Source organism: Symphalangus syndactylus, chromosome 8, assembly GCF_028878055.3.
Source record: "Symphalangus syndactylus isolate Jambi chromosome 8, NHGRI_mSymSyn1-v2.1_pri, whole genome shotgun sequence".
Classification (NCBI taxonomy): Eukaryota; Metazoa; Chordata; class Mammalia; order Primates; family Hylobatidae; genus Symphalangus; species Symphalangus syndactylus.
Window position 1 is genome coordinate 122,835,908 of NC_072430.2, and position 25,026 is coordinate 122,860,933.

Sequence of the window (25,026 nt, forward strand, 5' to 3'; positions counted from 1 at the left end):
CTCAAGAAAAAAAAAAGAAAGAAAAAAGAAAAGAAAAGAAAGAAAGAAAGAACAAGTTATCTTTTTCTTTCTCTGTTGCTCAAGATTTGAGTGCCAAATCTGAGGTCATGAAGATTTACCTCATGTTTTCTTCTAATAGTTTTATCATTTACATTTAGGTTGTTGATACAGTTTGAATTAGTTTTTGCATGTGGAATGAGGCAAGGGTATGAATTCATTTTTTCTTTTGCATGTGGTTATCTCGTTGCCCCACCACAATCTGTTAAAGAGACTCTTCTTTCCTCCCATTAATTGGCACCCTTGTAAAAAATCAATTGACCATAGATGTTTGGTTTTATTGCTAAACTCTCAATTCTATTTTATTGGTCTATATGTGTCCGTCTTTATACAAGTACCACACTTCAGTGTGGGCAATATAGTAAGACCTCAACTCTCCAAAAAGAAATTTTTTTTTAATTAGCCAAATGTGGTAGTGTGCACCTGTAGTCCCCACTACTTGGGAGGCTAAGATGGGAAAATCACTTGAGTCCAGGGCCCAGGGGTTGCAGTGAGCCAAGATTGTGCCACTGCACTCCAGCCTAGGTGACAGAGTTAGGCCCTGTCTCAAAAACACCTTCCTGGGAAGTTTGGAAATCAGGAAGTGTGAGTCTTTCAATTTTCTTTTTCTTTTTAAATATTGTTTTGGCTATTCAGAGGTCCCTGCAGTTTTTTGGGTTTTGTTTTTTGGTTTTTGGTTTTTTTTTCTTTTTGAGATGGAGTCTCACTCTGTTGCCCAAGCTGGAGTGCAGTGGTATGATCTCGGCTCACTGCAGCCTCTGCCTCCCAGGTTCAAGCAATTCTCCTGCCTCAGCCTCCCAAGTAGCTGGGACTACAGGCGTGCACCCATGCCCGACTAATTTTTGTATTTTTAGTAGAGACAGAGTTTCACCACATTGGCCAGGATGGTCTTGATCTCCTGACCCCGTGATCTGCCCACCTCAGTCTACCAAAGAGCTGGGATTACGGGCACGAGCCACCGCACCCAGCCGGTCCCTGCAGTTTTATAGGAACTTGAGGATAAGTTTCAATTTCTCCAAAAAAAAGACTATTGGAATTTTGATAGGGATTACATTGAATCTATAGATTGCTTTGGGGAATATTGCCATCTTAACAATATTAACACTCCCAACCCATGAACATGGGATGTCTTTCCATTCATTTAGGTCTTCCTTAGTTTCTTCCATCGATGTTTTTAGTTTTTGGTGTACAAGTCTTTCACCTCCTCAGTTAAATTTATTCCAAGGTAATTTATTCTCTCAGGTGCTACTATAAATTGAATTGTTTTCTTAATTTCCTTTTCAGATTGTTCACTGCTAGTGTAAAGAAATAGAGCTCATGTTTGTGTGTTGGCCTTGCACCAACTTTGCTGAATTCCTTTACCAGCTATAGTAGGTTTTTGAGATTCTACGGGATTTTCTATACAGAGAGCCACGTCATCTACAAATCATGGTAATTTTACTTCTTATTTTGCTTTTTGGAGGCCTTTTATTTTTCTTGCCTAATTGCTCTGTCTAGGACTTTCAGTATAATGTTGAATAGCACAGATGACAACAGACATCTTTGTCTTGTTCCTGATTCTAGAAACTTTAAGCTTTTAGTCTTTCACCATTGAGAATGATGTGTTGTGGGGTTTTTTTCATAAATGTCCTTTATCATGTAAAGGAAGTTACCTTTTATCTTAACCCATTCTGCTGCTATCACAAAGTACCTTAGAGTGAGTAATTTACAAATAATAGAAATGTATTTCTGCCAGGCACAACAGCTCATGCCTGTAATACCAACAATTTGGGAGGCCAAAGTGGGAAGATTGTTTGAGGCCAGGAGTTCAAGACCAGCTCAGGTAACATAGCGAGGACTTATCTCTATTAAACATTTAAAAATTAGCTAGGCATGATGGCAGGCACCTATAGTCTCAGCTACTTGGGAAGCTGAAGTGGGAGGACTGCTCGAGCCAAGGAGTTTGAGGCTGCAGTGAGCCAGGATCTTGCCACTGCACTCCAGCCTGGGCAACAGAGCAAGACCCTGTCTCCTCACCACCAAAAAGAAGAAAGAAAATTTACTTCTCACAGTTCTGGAGGCTGGGAAGTCCAGGACCAAAATGCCAGAAGATTTGGTGTTTGGCGAGGACCTGTTCCATATATAGCATTTTCTTGAGGCATCCTCACAATAAGCAGGAAAAGGTAGAAGGGCAAAAGGAGACCAACATGGTGTCCTCATGTAGCAGAAGAGATTAAAGGGGAAAGGGGAGCCAGCTAGTTCTCTCAAGCCCTTTTATGAGGGCACTAATAACCTCCTTCAGGCCCCACATCTTAATTCTATTGCATTGGGGTTGAGTTTCAACAAATGAATTTTGGAGGGACACATAGATTCGAATCATAGCACCTACTATTTCTAGTGTTCTGAGTTTTTATCATGAAAAGGTGCTGAATTTTATCAAATGCTTTTTCTGCATCTATTGAGATGACCATGTTTTTTCTTGTCATTTTATTATTGTGGTATATCACATTGATTGATTTCCTTGTGTTGAACCACTCTTGGTTTCAGGGATAAATTCCACTTAGACATGGTACGTGATTCTTTTTTTTTTTTTTTTTTTTTGAGACAGGGTCTCATTCTGGTTGCCCAGGCTGGAGCATAGTGGTGCAATCTCAGCTCACTGCAACCTCTGCCTCCATGGTTCAAGTGATTCTCATGTGTCAGCCGCCGTAGCTGGAATTACAGGCACACACCATCACACCAGCTAATTTTTGTAGAGATAGGGTTCCCCATATTGGCCAGGCTGGTCTCAAACTCCTGACCTCTAGTGATCCTCCTGCCTCGACCTCCCAAAGTCATGGGATTACAGGCGTGAGCCACCACACGCAGCCAATTATTCTAAAGTGCTATTGGATTTGATTTGCTAGCATTTGGTTGGGGATTCCTGTGTCTATATTCACAAGAGATACTGGCCTGAATTTCGCTTCTCTCATGGCATCTTTGTCTGGATATCAAAGTAATACTGGCCTCATAGAATGTGTTAGAAAATGTTCGTTCCTCTTCCATTTTTTGGAAAAGTTTGAGTAGAGTTGGTGTTAATTCTTCTTTAAATTGGCTAAAAATGTGTTGCTCAATTTCTCTGTCTTTGTGAATTTTCCAGTTTTTTTCTTCTGCTATTTATTTCTATCTTCATTCCATTGTGGTTGAAGAGGATACTTTGTATGATTTTGATTTTTTTAATGTATTGAGAATCATTTTTCTGGCCTAGCATATGTTCTATCCTGGAAACTGCTCCATGTACACTTGAGAAGTATATTCTGCTGTTGTTAGGTGGAGTGATCTGTACATCTGCAGTCTAGTTAGTTTATAATGTTCTTCAAGCCTTCTATTTCCTTGCCAATCTTCTGTCTAGGTGTTCAATCTATTATTGAAAGTAGGACATTGAAGTCTCCAACTATTATTGTAGAACTATTTTTCCCTTTAATTCTGTCCATATTTGCTTTATATATTTTGGACTCTGTTGTTTGATGTGTATATGTTTATAATTATTATATTTTCCTGAAAAATTGATCCTATTAGCAATATAAACATTTTTTGTCTCTTATAACAATTCTTGACTTAAAATATATTCTTTCTGATACTAGCATAGCCATTCCAGCTCTATTTTGGTTACAGTTTGCCTAGAATATCTTTTTTTTTTTTTTTCGGAGACACAGTCTCACCTTGACACCCAGACTGGAATATAGTGGCACAAACATAGCTCACTGCAGCCATGGCTGCATAGTATTCCCAGACTAAAGCAATCCTTCCACCTCAACCTCTCCAGTAGCTGGAACCACAGGTGTGCACCACCATTCTTGGCTAATCTTTTTATTTTTAGTAGAGACAGGGTCTTTCCATGTTACCTAGGCTGGTCTCAAACTCCTGGCTCAGGTGATCTTCCTGCCTTGGTCTTCCAAAGTGCTGGGACTGGCCAGGCATGGTGGCTCATGCCTGTAATACCAGCACTTTGGGAGGCTGAGGTGAGTGGATCATTTGAGGTCAGAAACTCGAGACTAGCCTGGCCAACATGGTGAAACCCCATCTCTACTTAAAATACAAAAAAATTAGCTGGGGTGTGGTGGTACCCACCTGCAGTCCAAGCTACTCAGGAGGCTGAGGCAGGAGAACGACTTGAACCCCAGAGACACAGGTTGCAGTGAGCCAAGATCATACCACTTCATTCCAGCCTGGGCAACAGAGCGAGAGACTGTCTCAAAAAAAACAAAAGACAAACTGCTGAGATTACAGGTATGAGCCACTGTGCCCAGCCCCAGAATATATTTTTCCATTCTTTGATTTTCAACCTATTTGCATCTTTGGATCTTAAGTTAGTCTCTAGTAAAAGCATATAGTTGGATCATTTTTTAAAACTTCATTTTGCTGGCCAGGTGTAGTGGCTCATGCCTGTAATCCCAGCACTTTAGGAGGCCGAGGCGGGCAGATCACTTGAGGTTGTGGTGACTCACGCCTGTAATCCCAGCACTTTAGGACTTTAGGAGGCCGAGACGGGCAGATCACTTGAGGTCAGGAGTTTGAGACCAGCCTGACCAACATGGTGAAACCCCATTTCTACTAAAAATACAAAAAAAAAAAAAAATTAGTCAGGCATGGTAGCATGTGCCTGTAGTCCCAGCTACACATGAGGCTGAGACAGGAGACTCGCTTGAACCCAGGAGGCGGAGGTTGCAGTGAGCCAAGATCGTGCCACTGCACTTCAGCCTGGGTGACGGAGCAAGACTCTGTCTCAAAAAAAAAAAAAAAATTATTTTCCCAATCTCTGTCTTTTAATTAAGAGTTTAATCCATTTACATTTTAAATGATTATTGATAATAAAGAACTTACCTCTACCATCATGCTATTTATTTTCTTTTTCTTTTTTTTTGTTTTTTACTTTTAATTTAGGTTCAGAGTACATGTGCAGGTAATAAGCATAATACTCAATAGGTAGTTTTTTTGATCCTCACCCTCCTCCCACCCTTCACCCTCAAGTAGGCCCCAGTGTCTCTTGTTCCCTTCTTTGGGTCCACATATACTCAATGTTTAGCTCCCGCTTACAAGTAAGAACATGTGATATTTGCTTGTCTTTTTTTTTTTTTTTTTTTGAGATGGACTTTCCCTCTCTCACCCAGGCTGGAGTTCAGTGGCCCAATCTCGGCCCACTGCAACCTCCAACTCCCAGGTTCAAGCAATTCTCCTGCCTCAGCCTCAAGAGTAGCTGGGATTACAAGCACAAGACACCACAGCTGGCTAATTTTTGTATTTTTAGTAGAGACGGGGTTTCATCATGTTGGCCAGGCTAGTCTCGAACTCCTGACCTCAGGTGATCCAGCCACCTCAGCCTCCCAAAGTGCTGGAATTACAAGTGTGAGCCACTATGCCTGGCTCCTTCAAGTTTTGAAAGAACATTTTACAGGCTATAATATTCCTGGTTGAGAGGTTTTTTTATTTCACCACTTTAAAGATATCATCATTCCACTGCCTTCATGGTTTCTGATGAAAAATTAGCTGTTGTTCTTATGCAGGAGCCTTGTAAATGAAGAGTCACTTCTCTCTTTCACTTTAAAGATTTTCTCTTTATTTTTGGCTTTCAACAGTTTGACTATAATATGTCTCAGTGTGAATCTCTGAGTTTATCCTGCTTTAAGTTTATCAAGCTTATTAGATGTGTTGATTCACATGCAGCCATGGCTTTCACCACATCTGGGAACTTTATGGCCATTACCTGTTTAAATATTTTTCCTTCCCCTTTCTCTCTCTCTCCTCTAACGTGTGTTTTGATATGCTTAATTTGTGTCCCACATGTCCAATAGGCTCTGTTCAATTGTTTTCTTTTTGTTCCTCAAACTGGGTAATTTTAACTGCCCTATCTTCAAGTTCACTGATTCTTTTTTTCTGCCTGCTCAAATGTGCTGTTGACCCCCTCTAGTAATTTTTGTACTTCAGCTATTGTACTTCTCAGCTCCAAAATTTTTATTTGGTTCCTTTTTATTATTTCTATCTCTTTATGATATTCTATGCTTGTATATACATCATTCTCCTGATTTTCCTTAGCTATTCTTCATGGTTTCCATGAGTTCTTTTCTTTTTTCCTTCAGCATATTTAAGACAGTTAAGTCTTTTTATATAAGTCCAACGTCTGGGCTCTTCATGGATAGTTTCTATCAATTTTTTTCTATATTCCTTTTACTATGAATGAGCCATACTTTCATTTTATGTTGCATGCTTTATAATTTTGTGATGAGAACTGGAAATTTTGAATATTAAAATTGTAACTCTTGAAATTAGATTTTCTCTTCTGCCCCAGTTTCAGGGATTATTGTTGCTTGAAGAAAGCTACAGTCATCTGTCTGTTTAGCACCTTTTCCAAACTATGTTGCAAAGAATATATTCCTTGGCATGTGTAGTCACTAAAGACTCTTATTATTTCTGCAGTCAGCCAGTGACCTAACAGAGATTTCCTTAAACGTCTGGGTCCAAAAAAGAAAAGAAAAGAAAAGGCTGTTTTGTCTCTTTAAATCCCTTCCATCACTCAGGAGGCTGACGCAGGAGGATTGCTTGAGCCCAGGAGTTTGAGTCTAGCCTGAGCAACATAGCAAGACTTCATCTTTTTTTTTTTTTTTTTTTTTTTTTTTGAGTTAAGAGTCTTGCTCTGTCACCCAGGCTGGAGTACAGTGGCACGATCCTGGCTCACTGCAGCCTCCACCTCCCAGGTTCAAGCAATTCCCCTAGCTTCAGCCTCCCGAGTGGCTGGGATTATAGGCACATAACCAAGCCCAGCTAATTTTTTTCATTTTTAGTAGAGACAGGGTTTCACCATGTTGACCAGGCTGGTCTCGAACTCCTGACATCAAGCGATTTGCCCGCCCCAGCCTCCCAAAGTGCTGGGATTATAGGTGTAAGCCACCATGCCCGGCCAAGACCTCATCTTTAAAAAAAAAAAAAAAAAGAAAGAAAGAAAAGAAAAAAAAGGAGCTTTTTAAATCCCCTCTACCAATGAGAAAACCATTTCAGCTGAGCCCATGGAGGCTGAAACAATGGCCAACGTCGGTGGTGGCCCCTTAGCAAACTGTAAGGCATATCAAAACACACAAGCCTGATTTTTGGAGGACAAGGTCCCTATAGCCCACCCTCACATCGCCAAGCACATCAGGGATACAGACTGCCATCTCCACAACTGGATGCTGCTGGGAAGAATTCACCAAAATTCACCAGCCTCTTTCTTCATCAAGTACTCCCTTCAATGCTGCAAGTGCTTCACTAGAATCTAGAGCTCCAAATAGTTGGTTCTGACAGTTCTTGCCAGCTCAATAGTGGTTTCAGTGAAGGGATCAATTCTACTCTGCCATCTTCCATGACATCACTCTTCCCCCACCCCACCACATTAGTCTTTATCCCATAGGAAACAGAAGGCACCCTCAAGATAGGATAATTTGAGGAGAATGTATTTAAGAAGGATTATTTACAAAAGTGTGGATGTAGGGGCGCCAGAAGAGGGAATGCATTAACCCAGAACTAATAGCAGCCACGCTGATACTATCCCTAAGCCCAAAGGGTTGAGGAGAGGGATCAGGACCAGGAAGGAAGGAAAGAGTTGTGCTGAGATGGCCACCTTGAAAGGGGCAGAGACATTTGGTTGATGAACACAGCCAGCCTGAGGCAACCTCAAAAGATGAAGGAAACTCAAGGCTAAATAGCCTGATATTACTCTTTTGCCTCCTCCTCCTACTACTACTACTTATGTTCCCCTTCCTCCTGCTGGGGCTCCTTATTGGCCAACCAAACACCCAGGCATAAGGGAGTCCAGTTGATAAAGGGGTGAAAAAGGATGAAGAGTGGATCTGGAGAACTAACTGGAGAATGGCCAGACAGCCACTCCAACCCCAAAATTACCTCTAGCCTCTATCTTCAAGACTGAATGCAGCAAATTTCTGGCTATTTAAGAACAGCCACTTTCCAAACACAACTGGAGGATTCTTCCCTGGAGAGAAGACCTCCCAATATCGACATTCGACATCTGGCACATCATCTGTGCAACTTACAGTCAACCTAGTGCTTCTCAAAACGTAATGTGCACTTGAATTACCTGGTGATATTGTTAAAATGCAGATTCTAAATCTGTAGGTTACAGTGGAACCTGGGGTTCTCCATTTCCATTGAGCTCCCAGATGATGTCAATGCTGCTGGTCCAAGGAGCTAGTCAACTCATCTTGCCCAAACACTTAAGAGTCTCCACTCAGCTTTTTAGTGTCTCATCCTTAAATATGAATAGATTGCTAAAGTAGACAGAAGTTTGAGGTGGCCATTAGCATGACAGTAACCAAAATAAATTAGCATTAAAAAGGAGCCAAGGAAACAAAGTGGAGAGAAGGAAAACTAAAAACAAATTCACTATTATAATATCCTCACAGACAGGAAAACTTATGCCTGCCCATAAAACCAGGATAGAATAATATGGAAAAGAGACAGTCAGCAGGAAAAAAAGGTCTTGGGAATTAAGAATAAGAAAACTGAGGCCGGGCGCAGTGGCTCACGCCTATAATCCCAGCACTCTGGGAGGCTGAGGCGGGCGGATCACCTGAGGTCAGGAGTTCGAGACCAGCCTCAACACGGAGAAACTCCGTCTCTACTAAAAATGCAAAAATTAGCCGGGCATGGTGGTGCATGCCTGTAATCCCAGCTACTCAGGAAGCTGAGGCAGAAGAATTGCTTGAACCTGGGAAGCGGAGGTTGCGGTGAGCCAAGATGGTGCCATTGCACTCCAGCCTGGGCAACAAGAGCGAAACTCCATCTCAAAAAAAAAAAAGAAAGAAAGAAAAAAAAGAAAACTGAAAGTTCAGCCTTGGGCACCATAGAACGACCTCATCTCTACAAAAAATTAGCCAGAGGTGGTGGCACAAGCCTGTGGTCCCAGCTACTTAGGAGGCTGAGGTGGGAGGTTCGCTTGAGCCCAGGAGGTTGAGGCTGCAGTGAGCTGAGATTGCCCACTGCACTCTAGCCTGGGCAACACAGCGAGACCCTGTCTCAAAAACAAAACAAAACAAAAAAAAGTTAAAATGGCTGAAGATAATGCAAGAAGATAGTCCACAAAAATAGAAAAACAAAAAACAAACAATGGGTTGGTTTAGAGTTCAGTTTTGCAAGATGAAAAGAAGGTTTTGTTTTTTGTGTTTTTTCTTTAAGACTGTGTTGTAAAGGCTAGAGTGCAGTGTCATGATCCTAGCTCACTGCAGCCTAAAACTCCTGGGCTCAAGCAATCCTCCCTGCTCATCCTCCCAAAGTACTGGGATTACATGCATGAGCCACCACGCTCAGCTCTATTAATTCCTATTTTGAATCAGTTCTCAGTACAACAAATTAAGAAAGTGGTACAATAAAGCAAATCATTATAAAATTTCTAACCAACAAGTTAAAGAGAGAATCCTAAGGCTTCCACAGATGGGGGAGATGTAACAGACAAAGGATCAGAAACATGAATAGGAATTACACTTTTTTAATAGCAACCCTAGAAGGTATAAGAAAATGTAGTATACCTTCAAAATAAAAAGGGAAAATTATTTTCAAACTTGAATATCTAGCCCAACAACACATCAAGTGTTAAATAGAAGTAAGATATTTTCAAATATGCAAAGATTCTAACAACATATATCCCCCATCTCCCTTTCTTAGGAAGTTACTAGAGGAGATGCTTTAGCAAAACAAGGAAGCAAACCAAGAGGAAGACATGGGATCCAGGAATGGGTAAAACCACCCCAGAACAGCAATTAAGGAAAATTCCAGAATGACGACTGTACAGCAAGTTTAGAGAGCAGCCAGTCCAGATTGAAACAAGAGGAAGGAAGGCTCTGGGACAAAAACTCCAAAGAAAAAGTGGAACTTATATATTGAGTATATGGAAAACATTATTGCTAGACTTTTTGATAGTCTTAGAGCATTTGAGGGGAAAAGCCAACTGTAAATACTGTTTATAGAAAATCAGACAAATGAGAGAAAAAAGGCAATAATTAACCCTAAGAAAAATGAAGGGCCATGTAAACTAGAAGTCATGATTGTAGTATATTTCTTGGTTCATCAGTAAACAATATTTGCATACATAATAATTTTAATACAGCTGGGTGCAGATTATTGGTTTAACCAAAAGTTGTTACGCAGCTATATATGGTGGGAAGCAGAAGTGATAGAGTCAAGTTCTTATCTACCGTGTCAGGAAGTCAACACATAATGCTAAAAATTCACAAACCAAAAAATAATGGTATAAACATTTACTTAGAAATATGAAGGTAGGCCGGGCACGGTGGCTCACACTTGTAATCCCAGCACTTTAGGAGGCTAGGGCAGGTGGATCAGTTGAGTTCAGGGGTTCGAGGCCAGCCGAAGCAACATGGTGAAACCCTGTCTCTACTAAAAATACAAAAATTAGCTGGGCATATTCGTGGCCACCTGTAGTCCCAGCTAGTTGGGGTCTGAGGCCAGAGGATTGCTTGGGCCTGGGGAAATCGGGGCTGCAGTGAGCCAAGAGTGTGCCACTGCACTCCAGCCTAAGTAACAAAGTGAAACCCTGTCAGGAAGAAAAAGAAAAGAAAAGAAGAAAAGAAAGGAAGGAAGGAAAGAAAGAAAGAGAGAGAGAGAGAAAGAAAGAAAAAGAAAGAAAGAAAGAAAGAAAAAGAGAGAAAGAAAGGAAGGAAGGAAGGGAAAGAATTATGAAGGTAAATATCAAGATGAATTTGTGAAAGAGTTGAGCATATTGCCTCCAAAGAGTAGGACAGGGAACTGCTTTTTTCATTACAAGCCTTTTAGTATTGTAAGCATACATATTTTAAACAATTTATAAACATTATTTTAGTTCAATAGTCATTAATGTTAAAAAGTTAGCATATCGGTTGGGCACGGTGGCTCACACCTGCAATCCCAGCACTTTAGGAGGCCAACGCAGGTGGATCACTTGAACCCAGGAGTTTGAGACCAGCCTGCCCAATATGGCCAAACCCCATCTCTACAAAATATACAGAAATTAGCCCAGCTTGGTGGTGTGTGTCTATAGTCCCAGCTATTCGGCAGGCTGAGGCAGGAGGATCACCTGAGCCCGGGAGGCGGGCAGTGAGCAGAGATAGCAATGTCACTCCAGCTTGGGTGACAAGAGTGAGACACCACCTCAAATTAAAAAAAAAAAAAAAAAAAAGGCCGGGCGTGGTGGCTCATGCCTGTAATCCCAACACTTTGGGAGGCTGAGGCGGGAGGATCACGATGTCAGGAATTCGAGACCAGCCTGACCAACATAGTGAAACCCCGTCTCTACTAAAAATACAAAAAATTAAACGGGCTTGGTGGCAGGCACCTGTAATCCCAGCTACTTGGGAAGCTGAAGCAGGAGAATCGCTTGAACCAGGGAGGCAGAGGTTGCAGTGAGCCGAGATCATGCCATTGCACTCCAGCCTGGGCAAGAGTGCAAGACTCTGTCTCAAAAAAAAAAAAATTTAAGTTAGCGTATAATTTTGGGGGATCAGCAATATCCTGAAGCTTATCCATAGCCCGTTAAGTAATGTTTCAAAGAGCTATCTGTGCCTTAATGATAGGAGCTAGTTTCTTGTTCATTTTTTTATCCCCACCCCCAAACACATAGCAGAAAATAAATTATTTCCTTGTATGTAGAAAGGACTCAGCTAAGTTTATTATATTCTCCCCGGAGGAGGGAAAACACAAAACAAGGCACAAAGGCAGAAGGTGCAGATGTAGCACAAAGATAAGTTAAAATTCCGCACGCAGGTAACAAGGAGGGTATATCTCTGCCAGAGGTACTGGAAGGTTTCAAAGGCAGAAAAAAATGTGTTCTGGACACCTGGGCACAGAATTGGAGGCATGACAGGAACACAGGGAGGTCCATCTAAGTTGCCTATTCACCTAGGTGATCTCTCATTCATTTCCTTAATTGTCCTTTTAAAAATATGGGGAATTTCACGCAAGGAAAGGGTCCTCTTCTCGCCCCAGCGGGCAAGGGGGGTTCCTCCGGCGCAAGTTCCTGCCCCAGCTGCCCCCACGTCCCACAGGTCTCCTGCCTTTTGGCACGCACACTCCTGACCACTCGCTGCTTCCGCATCCCTACTCTGATCCTCTCTCCATGCATCTCTGCCTCCTTAGACAATTGAGAATTTTATTGTCTGTTTCCTTTACCAGACTGTAAGTTCCACGAGGGCAGGGCCTCGTCTATTTCATTTAACACTACATCCCCAGTATAGAGCAAGAGCCCATGAAAATGTTTGTTGGAGAAATGAATGCGTGATGGTGTCGCTGGACAGCTATACCTGGAAAGAAAAAGAGGCACCCCCAGCAAACAAGTTGGGAGGTAAGAAGCCCGCTGGGAGATGACAAGGGCGAGCTTCTTGCGAGGTCTCTGAAATGACAAGACCGGAAGAATGGAGTTGGATCTCTGGGACAAGCGGGAGAGAGAAGCTGGACAGTCAGGCAAGCCTCGGGGAATGACAGCTCCGCGGGGGACGCACTGGTAGGCGGTAGACGTAAGGGGGTCTGTGGGAAAGCAGACGGTGGGGCGGCGGCATCACACATACGCAAGCGCAGCCTCCGTTTCCTCCGGCGCGCCTGCGCTCGCGTTCACTAGGGGTTGAAGCGGAAATGGCGCCGCGGGGCCGCGCGTCCAGGCAGCGAGCGGAAGTGGGTGTGAGAGCGGAAGTGGCCGGCTAGAGCCGGGGGCTGGGCGGGGACCGGGCTTGTCGGTGAAGCGGCAGTGGCGGCGGCGGCGGCGGCTCGGCAGGCGGGTTCAGGCTTCGGGGGCCAGGTCGGTTGGGTGGGTGGGTGTCTCCACAGTCTGCGTGCGTGGGCCAGCGCGTGCGTCTTACCCTTCCCTCCACCCCGGCCCCTCTCCCCTTCTCCCCTAACCTCCTACCCCACCCAGCCCTACTCAGGGGGCAGCAGGGCCGCTCCCTCCGTCCTTGCCTACCTTACCCACCCTCACCGGCCCTTGTTTCTCCTTCCCCTGCTCGGGGCAGCCGCCGCCATGATCCTGCTGGAGGTGAACAACCGCATCATCGAGGAGACGCTCGCGCTCAAGTTCGAGAACGCGGCCGCCGGGTGAGCGCGCGCCCGGGGCCGAGGGTGGCGGGGGAAGCAGAGTTGACCCCAGCTAATCCCCAGTGTCGTCCAGTCCCCCAGTCCTGGAGGAGAGAAATGGGGTGCCTGGCAGGGTGTAGGGGCTGCCCCAGCGGGGTAGACGTGGGAGGCGATTGGGCGCGGCCGGGCGAGGGGCACAGATGCATGGGGAGAGGCTCAGAGGAGGGATGCGGAAGCAGCGAGCGGTGGGGACTGTGCGTGCCAAAGGGCAGGAGACCTGTGGGACGTGGGGGACGCTGGGGCCGGAACTCGCGCCGGAGGAGCCCCCTGCCCGCTGGGGCGAGAAGGGGACCCCTTCCCTGCGTGAAATTCCCCGGCGTTGTTCAGAACCCAGAGAGAGCCTGTTTGGAATTGGGTTGGAAGGAGTTTTCAGGAATTCCCAGGACTGGAGGAGGGAAGGAGATGCAGACCCACATCGCCACTAGCATTCTCGTTCCCCACCCCCATCTCCTTTAAAAGGAACAGAAGAGAAGACTGAAAGCCGACCCAGTCTTAGAGCTGGAAAAACGCAATCTCTGGTTTCCCTTCCCCGAACCCTTCTGTGAGAGACACTGGGCCATTTTGTTACATATTTTTAAAGCAAAGCCAATTGTCCCTCGCTCCACACCCCTTCCTTATCTCTCCTGTGAGGTTCTAATGCTCTCTCCTCACCCACTAGCCTTTATCTGGTTATCTTGTAAATTCTTATATCAAGACCCTTGGTCTGTGATTTCTTCTGTGGTAGCCCTGGCCCAGTTACCCACTAAAAAGCCTCCAGAATCTATAAAGTTCTTAGATAACCTGTCTTTACGGTTGGACTTTTTAAAAGATGGGCTTAGGGCATCTTTCCAAGGCCGCCTCTCTGCCAAACACAAGAATCAGTAGAAGACAACCTCCTCCTCCAAAGCTGCTTTGCTTTTCTAGTATAATATTTAAAACATGAACTAAGGGTTTTGGGTTCTAATTTTTGGTGGCCTGTGGCCAGTCCCTTTGCCTCATTTCCCTATCTATGAGCATGGGGCTTCACATCTGGGTTTCACAGTTAATAAGTGCAGACCGTTTCTGGTGAACTGGGAACTAGTAATAGGAAAGTGCTTGCAGATCCACAGATGGGAGAAGATTGGTAGAGGGGAATTTTTAAGTGGCCATAATGTACTTGTGGCTTGGAGGCATTAAAAAGTATTAACTGCCGTTTAAATTGAATATACAGTATGTCCCGTCTCCTTTATAAGGCCACAGATTTTATCTGTAAAACAAAGCACTACTTTCCTTGAAGTAATACATGTGGTGAGCAGTACTGTTTCCTGCCAGGGGCTGCAGTTGGTTATATTTGAGGCTGACTTGCTTCTTTCTTGTCTTAGCCTCTCTTACCAGTTTCTTTGCATTTTAAATATTCAAATGAATCAGCCCAGAGTCTTATTTTGGGTGATTGCTGTATACTTTTTTCTGAGCAGTGTAGCACATAGGAGGAAGTTGAATTAACTTCTGCATTTTCATAACTGATCTTAATGCATTCTCAGGTCCAGACTAGCAAAGAATGAGACCTGGGCGGTTATAAGCTGATCTACAAGATAAATGGCTGTGTATTTTCAAGTAGAGGCATGTCTTTTAACATAGGAGTACATTCTCATCTATTTGTGTATTAATGACTTGTGATTCCAAAATGTGGCCCATTATTTGGAACTTCAGTTCTTTTTCTTTTAGAAAATTATTCTTAAAAAGACAAGCTAACCATTTCGGAGGGATTAAATAGGCCATCAAGTCTGGAAGACAGAAGTTAGAACTTCCAGGACATTTTTTCTTTTTTTTTGTTTCCGAGACAGAGTCTCTCACTGGCTGGAGTGCAGTGGCGTGATCTCTGCTCACTGCAACCTCGCCCTCCCAGGCTCAAGTGATTCTCATGTCTCAGCCTCCCAAGTAGCTGGGATTACAAGCACGCGCCACCACACCTGGCTAATTTTTGTATTTTTAGTAGAGATGGGGTTTCACCATGTTGGCCAGGCTGGTCTCAAACTCCTGGCCTCAAGTGACCTGCCCACCTCGGCCTCCCAAAGTGCTGGGATTACAGCACTGCTCCTGTCCTCAGGACATTTTTTACGAAGATATGCATTGTAGGGAAGCTGTATAGGGGGTGCACTGGTGTGTATGCTTGTCCACATGTGCGGATGTGTGTGTGTATAAATTTAGGCTTTTATTCTGGCCCATCTCCTCCTTTGAGATGTGGTTTTCAATAAGGGGGCTCAAAACATTCTGCTGAAAATTTGAAACTTTGAAAATCTTTGAAAAAAAGAGACCATGATATCGTGCCTAGTAGGCAGGGCTCTCCTGAGATTACAGATATATCACCCAGCAGAAGCCCGAATGAAGCAAATGTAAATTATCAGACATCCCAGTAAGGTAAGGCAAGGTGCATGCCTATTCCAGAACTTCCAGCAAAGTTTGCCTAGTGTGGTTATCATAAACATGTATGGGATTCTACCAGTGCTCAGCCCAGGCAGCAACAGAAAAAAAGGGGCCTCTCTGAGAGCCTATTAGCCAAGTTAGGGAGGTGCTAACGGGTGAAAGGTGTGGAGTGGAGATCAGAGAAAGACATTAAAGAAAGGGAGTAATTTGGAGGAGAAACCCTGGAGATTTGAAAGGCTTTGCTGGTGTGGGAACCTGCTAGGAGAGGTCAGCTCCACCCTACTTTTTGAACCTCTCTGAGTAAACCAATTGGGGAAATTACAGTTCGGAGCAGCCTTTTCCAGAGTGCATCTTCCATCTCTGTGATGTCCAATAAGATAGCCATACAAGTGGCTGGCTAAATTTAAGTAAAAATTAAGGTGAAATAAAATTGAGTTCCTCAGTCACACTAGCCACATTTCTAGTGCTCATTTGTCACATGTGGCTAGTAGCTGTGGTATTTAGCACAGACATGGAACATTTCCATTATTGCAGAGTTCTATTAGCACTGTTCCAGCTTCTGAAAATGAAATCATGAGATGGTCTTAAAAATAGTTCTGTGGCATATACTTCAGAATATAGTTGTATTAATTTTCCTTTTGAAGTTGATTTTTTTTTTTAAATGATTCCTCTCAGATCATCCTGCTGGATCTTCTCACCAGTGGCCTCCTACTAAAAGTATCAGCTTTCTTTTGGGTAAAGCAGTGTTGTCATCTAAACTGTTTAAGAATACATTTGGTCATGATAACCTTTTATTTTGGAGGCAGTTCGACACAGCCTAAGGTTCATTCCAAACAGATTGCTTTTTAATTTTTTCCTACACACTTCTGGGAAGTGGCTTATTGAAACAACCCGTAGATTGTCACAAAATAATAATTATTGGTAAATTGTCTTCCCAGCAGCCTACAAACTAAGAGAATGTGACTGACTTAAAAGCTATGCCCAACACTGCAAATAACCTCATGCACAGGTCTTATCAACAGCATTGCCTTTTCATTTGGAAATTCTTACCCAGACCCTCAAAGCAAAAGTAATCAGGCAAATTAACTTAATTATTTCGTTAGTGTACACACCAAGAACCGTTTCATACTGAGAAGCTAGGCCTGTCAACTTAGCTGGAGTCTGGAGTCCAAAATTGAGGAAATTCTGTCAGATGCAAATTGCTGTTGGATTTAAGTGTGTGCTGGCTCCTTGCCACAGCCAGTGCATATTGCGGGGAGCTGTGGTTCCGTGAGGGGGAGTGAAACTCAGTAAGCAAGCAGTGCCAGTTGGGGTGGGCGAGGATGGTGGGAAGAGAAATTTGAAAAAGGAATAAATTAAATCTTGCTGATACTCTGTTCTCATTCCCAAATATATTGCATATGTCCTCAGAGAGACAGGCTGTTTGGAGCGATTTGGAATTAGGACATTGTTTAAGCATTTAGAAGAAATGGAATGTTGTGTCCGACTCAGTAAGAAGACCTGGTTGGTCTTTTTACAGGTCACTGTAGTTAATTACACACTGCCACCTATCCTGTGGCCTACTTGGGACCACTTTGGTCGTGAAGCCCCAGAGTTGTGCTGGACCAAACTGATAACTCCTTAAGGCTGGGTCTGTCATTTTAATCATCTTTGTTTCCCCAGCATCCTCATTGTATATATAGTCAACTCAGTAAATTGGTTTATTGAAGAAATTAATGAAGCCAGATAGAATGACTCCTTGTCTCTTTAGGAGCTGACATTTTTGTGACATCGAGTAAATCAGCTTTTAGGTCTCTTCTCCATATTTTGACATATGGCTTAGCAGAGAATAGGACCACCTCTTACCTAATATGATCTATTTTTTTAGGCTTAAAAAGAATGATGGGAGCCTTATAGAAGATTTAAAAGAGAATGCTTAGAAACCTTTATAGTGAGCAGAATTCAATAATTCCTCTAATTCAGGACATAAGAAGGGATAAGTAGGAGAGAGACATAAATGCCCAAATGGGGAATTGGGGCCAGGCACCCTGGCTCACGCCTGTAATCCCAGCACTTTGGGAGGCCAAGGAGGGCAGATCACTTGAGGCTAGGAGTTTGAGACCAGCCTGGCCAACATGACGAAACCCCATCTCTACTAAAAATACAAAAATTAGCCAGGTGTGGTGGCACATGCCTGTAATCCCAGCTACTTGGGAAGCTGAGGCTGGAGAATCACTTGAACCCAGGAGGCAGAGGTTGCAGTGAGCAGAGGTGGCACCACTGCACTCCAGCCTGGGTGACAGAGCGAGACCCCATCTCAAAAAAAAAGAAAAAAGAAAAAAATGGGGAATTGGATCCTAGGGTGCATTCAGGAGTAAAAACCCCAAAGTTGTTAATGAGAAAAGAAGATGAGATAATACAGTTGCCAGGAGCCCTTTCTGGATTGATTATTGACATTCTAGAAGCTTCCTTAGAGAAAAGATAGAAGAAAATTTTTTCTAAAGGATTTTAAAAATAGCTCTTAAAACCTATCTGAATGAATTGATTATGTTTTAGTGTCTTGGGTTGTCCAGTCAGTAACTCTGAGGACTTATCCAGCTGGCTTGTTCTAGGATTCCAGACATTACAGCAGTCTGACGCTTGTAGGAGTTCTGTTTCTCCTTGTACTGCTAACCAATTCCTGATTCAGGGAATTACCGCAATCCTAAAACCTCTCCCAACCACAACTTCAGAGTCTGATCTCTGACTCCACCTAGGAGAAGAACTAATTTATCAATTACCTTCTGTGAATTAGGCGCTGTGCTATATGCCTTAACATGGTTTCATTTCATTTCAAAGTGTCCCTGTGTGACAGATAGTGGATCTCATTTACAATTGAGAAAACCAGGGCTCTTGAGGATTGGGGGTGGGGATAGCCATTGAGTAAGTAACTACTACATACTAAGTAAGCACTGTGCAGGCATCCTTCACTGTGATTCTTGACCTTGTTTATCGTATGGCACACACAGAACATGATTGTATTTGTATGGCACATTTGGGTAAATGGTCTAGCCTCTCAGAGATCCTGCCACCTGCTGCCTGCCCTAAGGGATATGGGGATCATTAGTTCAGCATATCTATAACTTATGAGACACTGAGAAACTTTGCTGTACAGTAGTCCCCCTTAGCGGTGGTTTTGCTTTCTGCAGTTTCAGTTACCTGCAGTGAGCAGTGAACCATGGTCTGAAAATATTAAATGGAAAATCCCAGAGATAAACAATCCATAAATTTTAAATTGTGCACCATTCCGAGTAGCATAATGAAATCTTGCGCTGTCCTGCACGAGACATGTATCATCTTTTTGTCTAGCATATCTACAGTGTATACACTACACTCTTAGTCACTTAATAGCTGTCTAGGTTATCAGATTGACTGTCACAGCATTGTAGTGCTTGTGTTCAAGTTACCCTTATTTTACTTAATAATGGCTCCAAAGTACAGGAGTAATGATGCTGGCAATTTGGATATGCCAAAGAGAACCCATAAAGTGATTCCTTTAAGTAAAAAAAAGTGACCTTGGTGTTTCTTTGCTAGAGTTCAGTGCTATCCACAGTTTTATGTATCCACTGGGTGTCTTGGAACATATCCCCCACAGATAAGGGGAGACTGCTGTACTACTGGACATATATCATCTCAGTCTTCACACCAACCTGGGAGGTAGATGTTTTGTCCCCATTGTGTAGAAGAGGAACCTGAGGCCTGGTGACATTTGAGGAGCATTGCCTGTGGTCACATAGCCAATAAATTCTGAATTCTAAATAACTTGCTTTTTCTCACCCCCAGCATCTGAAATTTTAGCAGCTGGAGAACAGTAAATAATGTAACTATTAATTTGGGGGGCCTATTTAGTGGAACACTTTTCCTGGGCCAATCTTACTCCTGCTCCTTTGTAGTTTTAAACCGCAGAAGTAAAATAACAAACGCCAGGTCTTGGAATTGAGAAGCAATCTTGTGATGGTATACTTCACACTCAGCAAACTCCTCGTTAAGGCACTGAGTTCTCGGACCTCTAACTCCCGGAAGACTTCCCATGAAGTCTCCTTTGGCCTAATACTCTCCTCAGCAGCCTTTCTCTCTCTTCTAGCCATAAATAGTAAACTAAAATATTAATGAATGTGATTTGACAAATATTGCTAAGTCAGACAGCAAACCACTTAAGATCGATCGTAGCAACTTTTCCCACAAGGATCTGTGCTCAGGATACTTTATGCCTAGAGAAATTTGAAATGAGAGACTCAAAGTGTTTATGACTTGGAGCCCAAAGGTTATTTATTTATAGTTGGTTTTTCTCAGGTCTTTTGATAAAGTAGGAGAGTGAGGAACTCAGCCCTTCTTTGGCTGAATTAAAACCTAAAGGTTAAAAAAAAAACCTACTAAGTGATGTAATAATGGGCTTTTATAAACTCCCTGACTCTTCAGCACAGTCAGCCTTCCCCAGGAAAGTATGCTTCCGTGCTTCCTCCCATTGGTCATCCTCTTAATATTTCATTCAGTTGGTCCATGATTAACATTTCCATATTTTTGTTCTTTGCTCCTTTTCTAGAGGTGAGGAATGGTATTGGACTCGTTGCCTTTGTTTCCTGGCTACAGTTTCAAAATGAAGGCTCAGAAGCAATTTAAATTTTCATCTAGTTTTTTTCTTCTATTCTGAACTCACTGCTTCTCCATAAACCCACTTGATACTTCAATTCGTAGAGATACCTAGTGTGCTTTTCCTAAGTCACATATAGAGGGCTTTGAAGAAGCAAGGTGAAGCTTTGTATGATTCATATAGGTTGATTTTTCAGCAGGGCTAGCATGCTTCGTAGAAGCCGGTTTCCTTGAAAGGTATTGTCTGGCTTCTATATCAGCTTTTTAACACTCATAAACTGTGTTATATATTCCATTATTTCCTAGCATCCCTGGAGAGCAACTTAGTCTTGGTTTCTTTCGCACGTAATGGAGCAGAGATCATGGAAAGATACGTACTTGATTAAGAGGTCTTGAGCAAGTTAGACAAAAATAAATGTAAAAACGTGTGCATCTTGTTTGCTAGCCCCTAAAACAAAGTGGAATCATTGAGTTACAGGTAGCTAGCTGATAAGGCAATAGTCTTCATTTGCTTCCTACTTTGGACTTCAGGTCTGTTCTTGTGTTATATGTAGTTCCATGAGGTAAATAGGTTCATTTTTATTCCCCCATTTTATTGATGATAGGGGAGAATGCAAAGGTGTAAGGGTATTTGCCCCAAAACATGAGCGTGATGAGAAAGCTAAAGTTGTAAAGCAGGTGTCCTGACTATTCTCCTTAGTGATTTCATAGTGTTATTTTGTGTTACACTGTCTATTTTAAGTTCCAAGCTGGAATTTACAAAGCAAGACAAAACTAGGGTAGAACTAAAGAGGGTTTCATGAAGGTGAGTGGTAAGTACTTTGGTGATGTAAAGGAAGAAAGAAAGATGAGTAGGAAGGCTTACAGACCGGTTTTGAAGTGGAATAGAACTTGCCGTTTTGTTTATGGCCCGAAATCATCCTTTCACTTTAAGCATATTAAAACCATTCTACATTATACTTAGCCATTTTCTTGCTAAACGTATTACTCCTAATACCACTGTCCTGTGGGGAAGGCATTGACCAAAAGATGGCATTTTGTGGTATATAGCATGCTCTTAGGAAATTCAGAATTGAAAGCGAGCACCAACCAAGGCAGTAGATTCAACAGCAGGTGAAAAACAAAAGCTATAGCTGACCTTCCTTTTTTATCTGACCTTCCTTTTTTATCTTCTACTTAAAGCAAGTCCAAAGGTTCAGGTCCATGAGAAAATGAATTGTGTACTCTGATTGGCAGTAACCTAAAATTTATACAGAATGGTCTGATCTTAAGTGAAGCTCAGGTGCCTTTCCAGTTCCCCTTGAAGGTAAGCAGCAATACAGTCATCTTAACTGAGGACCTTTTTTGTTGTTTACAGAAACAAACCGGAAGCAGTAGAAGTAACATTTGCAGGTAAGCATCTTTATCTCAGCCCTCTGAAGAGAAGGTACAATATGAAAAATAGGAAGTAGGCTGGGTGCAGTGGTTCATGCCTATAATCCCAGCACTTTGGGAGGCTAAGGCAGGTGGATCACCTGATGTCAGGAGTTCAAGAACAGCCTGGCAAACATGGTGAAACCCCCTTTACTAAAAATACAAAAATTAGCCGGGCATGGTGGTGGGTGCCTATAATCCCAGCTACTCGGAAGGCTGAGGCAGGAGAATCACTTGAACCTGGGAGGCAGGGGTTGCTGTGAGCTGAGATCGCACCACTGCACTCCAGCCTGGGCGATAGAGTGAGACTGTCTCAAAAAAAAAAAAAAAGACAAGAAAAGAAAATCGTACCTAAAATAAGCTTTGACGTGGATTGGGTGCGGTAGCTCATGCGTGTAATCCGAGCACTTTGGGAGGTCAAGGCAAGCGGATCACGAAGTCAGGAGATCAAGACCATCCTGGCTAACACGATGAAACCCTGTCTGTACCAAAAAATACAAAAAATTAGCTGGGCATGGTGGCGGGCGCCTGTAGTCCCAGCTACTCGGGAGGCTGAGACAGGAGAATGGTGTGAACCCAGGAGGCGGAGCTTGCGGTGAGCAGACATCGCGCCACTGCACTCCAGCCTGGGCAACAGAGCAAGACTCCATCTCAAAAAAAAAAAAAAAAAAAGCTTTGACATTTTGGATACTGTCCCTCATCAGGTCTTTTTGAGCTCTTTATAATAGATGACCGTTTCATGTATTTAATCCACTGATGACTGACAATATAAAGTTACCTGCTGATAAATCAGAAGTTTGGATTTAATTTTGTGATAAAACTAAGGTTTTTTTTTTTTTTTTAAATTTGGAAATATTACATTATCTTCAAGTAGCTGTCAGTCTTAGTTTGCCTAGCACTAGAGTAGTAGGGAAACATGAACAGCTAGAGACGTGTTCATCAAGTCAGAGAGAGATGTTGCTGCTTTCTGTTCCCTATAAAGAATTAGGTGTTGGTACTATTTACTTGTTAGGTGAATGAAATCGAGGAATACAACCACCCTTTCTAAAGCAAAAGTCTTCGACAAGATGATCTTGGAAGACTTTTGCAGCTCTAAAGTGCTGTTACTTGGAGGCCAGGCACCATCCCTTTACCCTCCTACTAACTAGCATTGCCAGATATCCCTTCGTGATTCCCATGACAGCTCCCTAAAGTGATGGCACTCAGCACCTAATTCTAGTTTCAGGAACCTATTCCTAGTTTCAGGAATTACACAGGCTGAGTCAGTCCTGTGTACTGCAGAAAGATAGAACCGAAAAAGAGGGGAGTCCTATAGATTAGAAGCAACTCAAAAGATAACCAAATGCAATATGTGGATATTGTTTGCATCTTAATTCAAATAAGACAACAATGCTTAAAAGTTTTTGAGACGATAGAGAACATTTAAATACTTGACTGAATATTTGTTTTGTTTTTATTTTTTTTGAGACTGAGTCTCACTCTGTCACCCAGGCTGGAGTACAGTGGCATTGATAATCTGCTCACTGCAGCCTCCACCTCCCCGAGTTCAAGCGATTCTCCTGCCTCTGCCTCTCAAGTAGCTGGGACTACAGATCTCCACCACCACACCAGGCTAATTTTTTTTTTTTTTTTTTTTTTTTTTGTCCAGACAGTGTCTTGCTCTGTCGCCCAGGCTGGAGTGCAATGGCATGATCTTGGCTCACTGCAACTTCCACCCCCGGGTTCAAGCAGTCCTCCTGTCTCAGCCTCCCAAGTAGCTGGGATTACAAGTGTGTGCTACCACGCCCAGCTAATTTTTTGTAATTTTTGTAGAGACAGGGTTTCACCGTGTTGGCCAGGCTGGTTTTGAACTCCTGACCTCAGGTGATCCACCCACCTCGGCCTCCCAAAGTGCTGGGTTAACAGGCTTGAGCCACCGTGCCCGGCCTTGACTGAATATTTGATATTAAGAAATTGTTTTTAAAAATTTAGGCATGACACTAGTATCGTGGTTATGTAATTTAACAAATAGTCTTCTGTGTCTTCCAAAGATATATTCTGAGTATTTATGGATGAAATTATGTGTTGTATCTGGGATTTGCTTCAAAATAAATCAATGGGAAGGAGGATGTCTAAATGAAACAAGAATTGCCCATGTGTTAATAATTGTTGAGGCTGGGTGAGGTGGTTGACACCTGTAATCCCAACACTTTGGGAGGCTGAGGTGGGCGGACCATGAGGTCAGGAGATCGAGACCAGCCTGGCCAACATAGTGAAACCCCGTCTGTACTAAAAATACAAAAATTAGCTGGGTGTGGTGGCACATGCCTGTAGTCCCAGCTACTCGGGAGGCTGAGGCAGGAGAATCTCTTGAACCCGGGAGGCAGAGGTTGCAGTGAGCCGAGACCACACCATTGCACTCCAGCCTGGGTGACAGAGTAAGACTCTATCTCAAAAAAAAAAAAAAAAATGTTGAAGCCTCATGATGCAGATGAGAGTTCATTGTACTGTTCATTCTGCTTATATACATGTAAAATCCAATTATTTCAGCACCAAGCTGTGATTAAGGAAAGAATAGCTTTGTAATTTTAAGAAAGAGCAAAGAGACGAGTACTCAGCAATTCTATCTCAGTGTTTCTGCTGATTTGTCACATGGATTTAAAATAAATTCCATTTTACTTATATGCCTCCTTATAAGGGGTCTTCCTTGTGGCCTACGGCAAGGTAGGCGCTTGGAGAAATTATTTCCCCTTCCCAAATTGTTATGCAATCTTATTTGCTTTCCTCACAGATTTCGATGGGGTCCTCTATCATATTTCAAATCCTAATGGAGACAAAACAAAAGTGATGGTCAGTATTTCTTTGAAATTCTACAAGGAACTTCAGGCACATGGTGCTGATGAGGTAAGATCCACGTCATTTTCCTTAGGACTCTTGTTTCCTCACCTTTCATTGGCAGTTTGCCATTCATGGAAGATCCATGGCACTAAATCACCCCCGCATGACTACTTGCTCACCTAACTAGGGGCTCTTGACTTGATTCCTATAATGAGTTGTGTTTCCTAGAAAAGGTTTTGACTCTTTGCTTGCTTGCTTTAAAACAATGGAAACAAAAACAGCTTTAATTCTCCAAAAACATAGCAAAGAATACTTTCCCTTGATCAGTACAAAAATAGCTGTTGCAAGAATTAGGTTCTCTTCTATTTTTGTAATATTATCAAGGCAGATAGATAACTTCTAGCTTGTTTAAATTGTATAGTCTCAGGTTCTTATTCTGGAGGCTTAGGCACAAATAGCTGTCTTTTGAAATTTTTAATTAAAGCTCTTTAAAGCTACCCTCTTTAAATATCTCTTCTTTATAACTGCCATAGGGGAAATAAGAAAGATGTCCAGACATTATGAAACTTTGGTGGCCATGCCTTGTTCACTGGCTTCTTTAAATAGTTAAGTGGCAGGTTTGGTTCCTGT

The 25,026-nt window shown here is 42.7% G+C and overlaps 1 protein-coding gene across 1 annotated transcript in view; it reads left to right on the forward strand.

Moving 5' to 3' along the window:
* The first annotated feature begins 11,705 nt into the window (after nt 1-11,705).
* Nucleotides 11,706-25,026, forward strand: part of ARPC2 (actin related protein 2/3 complex subunit 2) — a 38,219-nt gene continuing 24,898 nt past the window's right edge. The window contains exons 1-4 of the mRNA XM_055290660.2: nt 11,706-12,844; nt 13,056-13,137; nt 21,524-21,558; nt 24,350-24,462. Coding sequence (XP_055146635.1) covers nt 13,064-13,137; nt 21,524-21,558; nt 24,350-24,462 — 222 coding nt within the window. The 5' untranslated portion in view covers nt 11,706-12,844; nt 13,056-13,063. The remainder of the gene's footprint in view (nt 12,845-13,055; nt 13,138-21,523; nt 21,559-24,349; nt 24,463-25,026) is intronic.